Raw genomic sequence first — 10,475 nt, 5'->3', positions numbered from 1 at the left:
CACACACACACACACACACACACACACACACACACACACACACACACGTTATCCATCATTAGTGAACGTCTACTGACATTAAACACTTGCAATACATGGAATTCCATTCAGACAGCTTACCTGGGAATCTTAACCAGCATTAGCATAAAGAGATCTGCTTCAGGCAGAGTGGAGGGGTTGCCCTTAAAACTGAGCAGCTGCTTCCCCTGTCAAAACAAAAAAAGCAAGCATGAATCTTAAAATCAGAAGGTGCTATTGCGATTAAATCACAAGCAACAAGGTTGTCAGATTGACATTAGACATGTGGGGAAAATATAGACAGCTGTCACACGTACCTCCCCTTCATCTGGCAGCAGCTTGAACAGCTCCCTCAGCTTTCCAGAACCAAAAGTGAGACTACTTCCGGATTTGATTTCTTCAATCATGTCTTTTACAGGCCTGCGGAGTGAGGTGGAGAGACAGATGGGGTTGCAATTATCTTGACGTTTTTTGTTGAGGGTTGGGACTGCTCAGGAGCAGTGCGTGTCTTCGTTAATTCCACACTTTTGCATAGTTCGAAGAGTTGGGCTGCTGACATCAACAAGCCTCTACCTGCTCAAATAGCTTTGCGAAATAGCAACACTTTCTGGCGTCTAACCTCAGAAAAACACACGCTGTACAGGACATTAGAATGATGCACTTTCTTCGACAACAAACATATTTGGAACTCAAAGAAACAAACATATGACACTTGTTTGGAAGGAAATACAGGAGACAGAAGCTTGGAATAGTTAGAGGATTGTGTTCGCTACATATGCTGTTGCTGTTTTTTTTTTTGTCAGTTTACAAATGCTTGAGGAGGTATATAGTATGTTTTCCATTTCTGTCAAGTACGCCAAATAGCCTGAGGCAGTACATTTACAATACCTCTCTATAGTATATCCGAGTGTTACTAGGGAGGCAACCTGCTGGAGCAGTAGAACAGTGTTTATCAGACCTGCCAGGACATGTTGGCTTCCAAGGGTTAGTGAGTATGATGCAGCCGTGTTGCAGACTAGTCCGTCTGCCTCATCCTGTGTTTTACACAACATGACGAAATCATTGTGCAAAACCAATCACACCTTAAGAATACTAACACTGACTCACCGCTTGAATTGCTTTAGGAAAATTCCAATGTTCATGCTACTCTTGGAGTTGAGGATGGAAACCTGGGAATGGAAACACAGACCTGGATATAAATCAGCTTCTCAGTCCCTAAGATAGTTTCACTGTCGGCCTGAGCAGTGTATTTTGTATCGTTTTCCTTTAGCTTTGCAAACAGACAGTTGATTCCAAAGGTTAAGGATTCTTGGAGTTGATTGTATTGAACAATGAGGGCAAAGATACCATTTTGCATCAGCCAGACATTTTGTCAGTGTCTCTCTTAGAAAATGGGACACAGGTCAAAGCAAACATTTGGTAACAGAATTTAACCAACCTTTGTGAGACAAACGACCTTGATTGTTCCACAAAAGGAAATGACAGGTGAAGGTCATAAATAGTCATGTTTTGGCTTAAGACTTGCCTTCAATTGAATGGCAAAGCAGTTTATCCTAAACAGCAGCTTGAATGCAGAGCACAAGTAGGCTACAATACAGACTGATGCTGTGTGAGGACACAAGTCCTTTCTACTAAGTACTAAGTACTTCCTTTAGTAAACAGATACGAAGAATAGTGAGACTCCACCCATGTATTGAGGGATTCTAAAAACACATGTTCAGAAGACAAGTAATACATTACTGTATGACTATTCTGGTGATGCGATGGACAAATACATTGATAATTTCTCTGACCTCACAAGGGAAGAAATAAAAATGTGATGTTTCTAAAATATAACTAGTCCCATTCCCTAAAAGTCAGATGTGATTAATGTCATAATGGAGAATGAGCTCAACAGAGGAGATCTACATCCGATAGAGAATCCAGGTCTGAAGAAGTTTTCTCCATATCTCAGCATTACACAACAAAAATACCAAACATTTCAATATATTGCTACAAACCCTTGGGGATAAAGAGTTAAGCCTACTCTGATACATTAAAGTGTGACACCTGAATCCTGATGCTGGAAAACTCACCATTACGCCTCCTGAGGCGGCAGTCGGCAGGCCCCTCAGACTCTGGCGGTTCAGGGCCTTGAGTTGTTGCTGGCCCTGCTTGTGGCTGAACAGCTCCTCCATGTGAACAGTGTCCAGCTCATATTCCCCATCACTCTTATCTGCCGTCCAGATGTTGTGCTTTCCTACCACACTGTGTTTAGGAAGGGTTTCCCAGTTGAAATTGCGCATCCTGGAGCGCCGGTGCGCTCCCTTGGCAATGAGGCCAGCGCCATGTAGGGATGGAGGGAGGCCAGGGCCTGGAGGTGGAGGTGGAGGTGGTGGAGGTGGTGGAGGTGGCGGCGGTGGTGGCGGAGGTGGAGCGGGAGGACCTACTGGTTGCATTGTTTTTCAAGGAGCTCTCAGCAGGTTTGGGATGCAGTCATCTCAGTCACACATACAGACAGGATTAAAGCCTATAAAATAAGTTGTCGTCAACTGTAAACTACTCTGAATGTCTTTATGGGATTGTGCTGTAGTTGTTGTGCTGGAGGGACTTGTTCAAAAGGTTGTCGGTTAGGATGATACCTCCAGACTGAAAGAAACAAGAGGGTGGGGACAGATTAAAAACAAAAAGGCTCATGTACACTATGACTTTAAGCAACAGTGATTAGCAATGGATAAAGCATTCACTTTATCCACAGTACTTAAAATATATGACTAGTGCTTCAAGGGTTGTCAAAAGCATAACAATAATATGCAATACACTTTGGAATCATATTACAGAAGTTACTCAAAAACTATCACAATACTCACACATTGTTATGGGATTATTAGTGGCAGTTTATTATAACATTATACATAAATATCTATTAAGCATGTTAAATGTATCCCCATGAAGCTTATTTGGCAAAAATATGTGAATGATATATACATCGTTTTAAATAATAAAGGCTTCTTGTTGCTTGTAAAGACCTTGTGTATTATTCAGTATCCAGCTAAACGTATCCATCGATAAACTAACCGAACCACCGTTTGTTACAATGTTTGTTAATACACCAACGTCATCATCAGGAAGTAAAAAGACAACATACCTTTGTTTTTGATTCAGCCGCTGCCCCGTTATCCTAATTTGTTGATTTGCCTTCTTCTTCCTTTGACTTGATGAAGCTTTGCCATACAAGCAGAGAGTGGTAATGACCTGGATAGCGCGAGGGAAGAGTGTCGAAACTACCTGCGTAAACGACACGCCCAGACGTCATGTCAGCCCACACCTTCCTAGCAGGAGGAACTCTGGGATTTCACCCACACATTTTGGCTTGTTGGCTTGTGTTTGTGGCCACGTTGTTTTCTGTCCAGCTGTCATGGACTTATGTGAGCAGTTCACTCTTTGTATAGACTCTTCTAGCGTGAAGAAAGCCCTGACTGATAGCGACATTGATTTGTTAAAGGTGTAGGTTTTGTAGTAGGCTAGGATTTTACCACGACGACCGAAAATTATACCGTGAAGAAAACACTTCGTCAGTTTTAGAGCTGCCTTGTTTTTTGTCAGCAAAAATAAATAAAATAGTAAGTGAATAAATGAGTGAAAAGGAAACCACATGCTTTAGTTAGACATTAAGCCATTCCACCAGCTCACACTGCAATTAGTTTGAATGTGGGCTGGCCTAACTTCGCAGTGGCGTCAAGTAGCAGCAAGCACTTCAACTCTGCCCCAGATATGATAAGTATGATAACTGTAAAACCCTAAATGCTTTTGTATGCAAATCAGTGGTTGTCTACAGTCAAATACTGAGGGAAACTCAAACTGTTTCAAATAGACTCCTCCTTATTTAGACGCCTAAATAAGTCAGGTATTTTGGGGAAAAATAACAAAAACTGCTATGTGCCATGTATAGCAATTTTAAACTTACATAAGTTAAAATCCCCTGCCTCTAAGATGAATGCTTGTCTTGCAAGTTGCAACAATAGCAAATAACTAGCTGTTCTCTACTCATAAACAGAATGTCATTCAGCAGGAATGTCATTTTCACTTTTGTTTGCCCTTTCTCCCTGCAAATGAGCACCAAATGAAGTAATGAGTGACAACAGGGAGACACTAAATCAGTGAGGGGAAACATGATACAACAGATAAACCCAGTGACTGCATACAGCAGGCTACGGGATGTGATGTGTATTTGTCAAACCCATCACAAAGTCCACGATTGACCAATTAACTGACTGGATGGGCAACAGCTGAACCAACTGTGCAATGTTAACTGATACCATTTAATTAAATGGTATATTTTCTCAGACATTTGTTAACATTGGTGCAGTAAAGGGATCAGCTCGGTGTGAATAGTGCTGTAAACTACATGGTCTTATCTCCAGATTGCATTTCTAACTTCACATTTGGGCCAAAATAACCAAAAAAAATAGATCAATGTGCTTCACACATTAAACAATTTAGTATAATTTCATGATTATGAAATAAGATAAGTCATGGAAAGCATGTTAGAGATATATCAGATTGTATTATCATGTACATAATTAATGGTGGATACATATAACATATATTGTGAGCTTCTCACTGACAGATCTGTGTCGACGGCACAGTTGGGTGAAAACAAAACATCCAGCAGATTTTATTGGAAATGCAGAAAAAGACAAAAATAATCAGCTGACTAGAATGGAAAAGAACTGTACATAACATAAATTGCTATGTCACAAACAGATTGATAAAAATAAAATATGAAAAATGTGCGTGTACATTCCGTCCTCGAAGACACTGAAATTGGAATTGTATCCTAAATTCATGTTTAAGAATATGAGACTTCAAGAATGAGTCTCGGAGGTTATTTTTTATAGATACACACAGGCACCTCCAAATAAAACATAAATCAAACAGTGTGTTGAATTTTGATTTCTTTACGATAGTCCAGATGTTTGTATTTATAATCAAAGCATCCAATATATTAACTGCTTGATGCTGAGTTACTGAGTGTAACATCTGTTTAACACATGACAGACACTTCATCAGGACAAAAAAATAAATCTAGAAGAACAAACTAATGATGGATTGTATATTCGGTTAGAGAAATTGACTATATGTATATTTTCCCTTCTATGCATGTAAACTGACCATTAAAGCAGGTATACCACAAAGCAATATTAGAAGCAAGTGGGATAACTTTGAAAATCATGCTAAACCCTGATGTCTTTGATCTAAATCTGTAAAACTAAATTTGAAAAAGGTGGTTCAGTCACGCACACTCAAGAAAAATAAATACAATTTCGAGGGTTTAGTTATAAGATTTTTGACATTATCCCTCTAACTTGCTAATCTGATTTGTGGAATTCCTCTAATGTGATATACTCTGAAATATAAGATAACGCTTTAGACAACATTTAAAAACAAAACATAATAATGCATGTGCAAAACTGCCGTGGGATCGCTCACCAATAGTAGATTATACTGTACATAAAAAGGAAGTGATATTCACCTAAAGAATAAGTAACAAAAGAAACCAAAAAGAACAATCTCTTGTTGTACCATCTATGTAATACAGGATAGTGAAAAACAGACAGAAATATCTCATGTTTTTCTTCACCACTGACCGTAATTGATCCTACTATGTACTCCTTTATTTCATTCTTGTCCATCTAACCACAATGTCAGGATCTTCACGGACCAGCGTGTCACTGTACATGTCAAGACTGCTGAACCCCCGGGCGCTCTTTACTGCTCCTCCAGCCAGGATGGCTTGTCTGATCCCGGGGGCTTTAACTTTACATTGAACTGTATTAGAGTTTGTTCCAACTGCTCCTGGTTGCCAGCAAAGTAAGCTGAGATAGCATTATGGAAGAGAAGCAGCTGCTTGTGCATAACCTTCACCTAGAAGAAAAGGAGAGGGAAATTCTGCCATTACAGTACAAAAACAGTTTCAAGTGTTGAGGAAAGTACAGGCCATTGACATCTATCACGATGACATTTACTAGCTGCCCAGAATAGTGTCTGGGGAATCAGCCTGAAAGCAACTTGCACATTACATTCTGCTAAGATGTATCCCCAAGCTATTTTAGGCATGCTAAGTCACACAAACGGTGACTCTTGTTTTTATCTTTGTTATTTTCATTAACTTGGCAAAACTTCTAAAATAAAACATATAAAAAAAATGATGTTTTGCTTTTCAAACGGTGTGGTTCATGGGTCTGTGTTTAATTCGACAAACTGAGGCATTCTCTCTCTTCAGCGTAATTATCGACAGCATGAACGTGCTTGTCTCTGTTGGTGAAGAAGTCAGCCTGCTTCCTTTAGTTTGAGCTGGTCTGCCTCAGCAGATGCTTAAGGGCAAAGGAAGAGGTGCATTTTCTACCTTAATGTGGCAAATCAGTCCTAAACCACTGCTGCAGTGTGCGATACTTCAAAGCTCAGGACTTACTTTACACTGTAAATTAGGCATCAACAACAAATCAGAATGCGACACAGCATGCTCCATCTTTTCTGAACATCATTGACTGCACTGGTATTCTCCCCCTTCAGGATGCTGTCCAAAAGTAATTTTGAGTGGGTGATTTTAAGGAGTAACTGGACACCCTGCTGAAAAGCAGTGTTTTACTGGTTTTCCCTGATTGACAGTTTCATGCCTGTTTCACCTCTGACCACGCCCACCAACACTGATACCTGTGGTGGTCAAAGGTGAACATGCACCTGTGACCACAGGGTCCTGGAGTACATCTAAACATCCCCACAGCAAAGTGAGAAGTTAACCCACTGGAGATTAGCAAAAACAAGAAGGTTTTATAGGCGGACATTTGAAAGGAAATAGAAAATTGTAAACCACAAACCTTGTTTTCCTCCAGGAATTTGAGCTTGATGGTGACATCACTACGCAGCCTTTCGTATTTGTCTCTGTAGATCTGGTAATCATGTTGCGCCATGTCAATGCGGACCATGGTAGCTGAATCCCTGGGGCCCAAACTCAGCTCCTCCAGATCAGAGCGATAGGCATCAAACTCAAGTCTGCATGCATGCAAAAAAAAAAAAAAGGTTGAGGCTGTCTCACTTTGCAGGTTTTCACCCTACAGGAATTAAGATCATATTCCTCAACTCCTAACCAGGATGTCAGGGTTTGTTACCTTGTGTTTTCATACAGCTTAATGGTCGTCAGAGTATCCTCCATTGTTTTGTTGACCAGGGTGTCGACGCTGGACACGAAGAAGTTGACGGCACTAAGAAGAGCCTCGCCATTCCTACACAACAGCTTTTGTGTTTCTGCATTATACCCAAACTCGTCCTGTAGAGAAACAAATTGGTTTCACCTGCTAACTTCAGCTCCACGTCACATCACACAGGGAGCTTTTTTTTGTTACTGTACGGTACCTGCAGCTCTGGGGACTTCTGGCTGAGGTCGGCGAAGGTGTCTCCTAGAGCCTGTTGCGTCTGCACCATGCTTTGAAAATGACTGGTGAGTGCAGTGGCCAGTCGGAGGATGTTTTCATACTTGTTCTTGGTCTCCTTTAACACGTCTATCTGAGCCTCCAGTTCCAGGTCTACTGTTCTTGAACCTCTGCCAAACCGCTCTGAGAACATCTGCTTTGTACACTGCATAGTGGATATAGAGTCTACATTAAACCCAACATAAAGAAAACGTCATGACATTATGGTCAGCTCGACTGAAGACACAATACCTTGTATGTGTTTATGCCCCATTTCTTTACACTGTCCAATTTCTCCACTGCCACACCCCGAGAAACTTCTTCAGTGGAATTACCACCGTTATTGTTTGAGGACCCTAACAGAGACAAAAAAAAGCACAATGTCCACTCTGATGCATGTCATCCTATCAAAGTTTACAGAGGGCAGAAATTGCATGGGTCATGACAATGAGTGAAGAGTACAGTGTGGACATGGTGATGAGCCTGGTGATACCTGGATGCTGGTCTGTGTGCTGGGCAAGTCGACTAGCTGCAGATTGGCTTTTAGGTAAGCCAACACCCCTGGATTTCATGCGAATGTCTGAAATGAGCACGGTGATGATATAAAAAAAAAAAAAAAAAAAAAAGCGAAGATGAGAGGAAGGTGTGAAATATGTATCAATAAAAGTGTGCTGTTGAGATCGGCAGCTGAATAGCATACTGAAAGAAAACAATGTTAGGCACTGTGGTGAAGGAAACATTAAAAGAGTTAAAGGGGGTTGGAAATAATCCACCATGCAGGTTTCTCATGCAGAATAAAAGGATTTACAAAAAGATGAAAATGGACTTCATGGGATGAGAGGTCACTAACAAGCAATGTCAAAACAGTCACCAAAAATGCATTTTACAAGACAAAATAGGACATTCTTGTTAGACATCAATAAGTTAGATCCCTGTAATATCAGGTTAGTGCACCCCTAAGTTTGAAAGCTGCCAAAACACTTGTTGTTGCTGAAGCTGTGAGTTGAAGAGGTACAAGCAAGGTTGCATGAAACTCCCTCAGTCAGGCAATCTCTTATACAAGGCCAAACAGCCCAACATATAGAGGAAAACCAAAAAAAGGTTTGTCAGAATACACGGCCACCTGGTCCTGGTGCTGGGGCTCGTCTTCTGTCCAGATACTCAGGGTTGAAGCGAACTGCAGGCCCTATGGGATATGGATGTTTGTAACGTGAACCAGGAGCCTCTCTAGTGACACATCAGAATACAAGGAAGAAAAGCTCTCGGTACGGTTTCTTTAAGGGGGTATTGAGTATCAACCTCTCTCAGTGATTTAAGGATTGCAACAACATTGACAGATCTCTCGCATGGCAGTCTGCACAGCCTGTCGGGGGGAGTGGAGGGGGACAAAACAGAGAGTGGAATGAACAGTGAGCTGTGTTAAGCCAGAAAAGTCAGCACTCTGCAAAATAATTGCAGGGGGATTTGTATTGATCAACAACCCTCCTATACTGATGTAGAGTTCTCAGCATGACTTACGGCTTTGGTACAGCAAGTACTATGCAGAGCTCCATTCATTATGTCTTTGCAGCACAAACTGTATCTGCACTGTGAAGAATAAACAAAAGAAGCAAAAAGATGAAATTCAGTTGTTCCAACAGTACCTTTGATGCTGCTGGTAGGAATGATGCCCCCTGCAGGTCCTCCATAACCTCCTGAGACAATGCTGGTTTCATTCAGGTTGGGTCCAGACACCATCACCTGCTGCAAATCCTGATGGATTTACAACAAAATACAGATAATACATGAAGTTAAAAAGGCAATAAATATCATCACATTTAGGGAACCAGAAAGCTGAAACTTCCAAGTCATCCTGAACACAGACCACACAAAGAAAATGCTTATGTGGCATTTTATTATTCCACATGATGGCCTTCAGTACTACTTTCCTCAGACAGACATATTGTTCATGTAGGACCACTGATACTGTAGGCTTTACCAGAATGAGACCAAAACAATGCGCTAGTTATGAATTGTATTGATTGCTACTGATAGTATTCAAAGGCTCGTATGACTTAAGCATTCTGCACAGTAAACCTACTCCCTCTCCAATGCTCTCAACACATCATCCCCAGTATCAGGTGCTGATGGTGGTCAAACGTTACAGCTACTGTACATAGCAGCAGGCCTGTGCATGATAGGTATCTGCTGGCCTAAACAGCCTTAGTCCTAGACTGTGCCATCATGTGGAAAAGGATAGAGAAACACACACTGAGTACAAAAAAACAAAACAGATGTAATAAAAGGACATTAAAGAAATGTGACTGACTGACCTGCTCCAGGCTGTCATCCTCTGGCAGAGTCCCTGTGTCGCCATTGCTGTTAATGGGGATCTCCATGGTGGCAGCCTTGCTCATGATACTGTCTGCCATGACTCAACCTCTGCAAGACAGCACCAAACACCGACACATAAAGATGGTATCATGTTTGCAGTTTGACAAAATAGTAACCACACAGCCTTCTACTCCACCTCGACACAGAGATAACGCCTTGCTTACATGGATGCTAACGTGGCTGGCTAGTCTCAGCGGTGCTGATGTGGCCCCAGCTACAGTAGCGACCCGAGGTCTAGTCGTCCGAGGGAGAAACAAGCCGTTGTTTGCACAGACAGCAGGCTTGAAATGCAAACTTGTTTCAGCGGGAAACCACCGTTGTCTTTAATAATCATTTAATGCTAAAAGTCCATGATTATTTTTCCTGCAACGGTTATCTGCCTTCCATGTAATTCAGCCAGAAAATCCCTGCATACAGCTTGCTGACAGCTTTAGTGGCACCTCTTCGAAATAAAAGTTTCTGTGATTTTTATTCAACTCCAAGTCACATAGCTTGGTTTTAATAGCAAAGCACTTCGAGTGAAATATATAGTCTAAACTGTTTAGTGTGTGTTACTTTACAAATGAGAGGCTTCAAGCGTATACTGTGAATACATGCTCTTATTTTGAAAGATAATACCTTTAACGTAGCATC

The 10,475-nt window shown here is 41.3% G+C and overlaps 2 protein-coding genes across 5 annotated transcripts in view; both read right to left on the bottom strand.

Moving 5' to 3' along the window:
- The window catches only part of LOC116392383 (FH2 domain-containing protein 1-like), a 7,653-nt gene extending 3,211 nt beyond the window's left edge, over positions 1-4,442 (bottom strand). The window contains exons 1-5 of the mRNA XM_031863783.1: positions 3,146-4,442; positions 2,094-2,646; positions 1,126-1,187; positions 336-438; positions 121-206 (exon numbers count right to left, since the gene is read on the bottom strand). Coding sequence (XP_031719643.1) covers positions 121-206; positions 336-438; positions 1,126-1,187; positions 2,094-2,456 — 614 coding nt within the window. The 5' untranslated portion in view covers positions 2,457-2,646; positions 3,146-4,442. The remainder of the gene's footprint in view (positions 1-120; positions 207-335; positions 439-1,125; positions 1,188-2,093; positions 2,647-3,145) is intronic.
- Positions 4,443-4,544: 102 nt separating this feature from the next.
- LOC116392393 (arfaptin-2-like) lies at positions 4,545-10,271 on the bottom strand. 4 transcript variants are annotated; one of them, XM_031863807.1, is made up of 10 exons: positions 10,007-10,271; positions 9,782-9,890; positions 9,113-9,221; positions 8,593-8,655; positions 7,963-8,049; positions 7,722-7,825; positions 7,414-7,635; positions 7,170-7,327; positions 6,879-7,053; positions 4,545-5,925 (listed from the first exon to the last, which is right to left on the bottom strand). In XM_031863807.1, the coding sequence occupies exons 2-10, from the start codon at positions 9,878-9,880 to the stop codon at positions 5,770-5,772; spliced, it is 1,173 nt and encodes a 390-aa protein (XP_031719667.1). In that variant the 5' UTR covers positions 9,881-9,890; positions 10,007-10,271; the 3' UTR covers positions 4,545-5,769. The 4 variants fall into 4 exon arrangements, with proteins under 4 accessions (XP_031719667.1, XP_031719670.1, XP_031719669.1 ...); XM_031863810.1 differs by lacking the exon at positions 7,963-8,049; XM_031863809.1 differs by lacking the exon at positions 8,593-8,655.
- Between the last annotated feature and the right edge of the window lie 204 nt (positions 10,272-10,475).

Source organism: Anarrhichthys ocellatus, unplaced genomic scaffold, assembly GCF_004355925.1.
Source record: "Anarrhichthys ocellatus isolate YVR2014 unplaced genomic scaffold, GSC_Weel_1.0 scaffold29, whole genome shotgun sequence".
Taxonomy (NCBI): Eukaryota; Metazoa; Chordata; class Actinopteri; order Perciformes; family Anarhichadidae; genus Anarrhichthys; species Anarrhichthys ocellatus.
The sequence above is the reverse complement of the archived record's forward strand: the minus strand, read 5'-3'. Positions and strand labels throughout refer to the sequence as shown.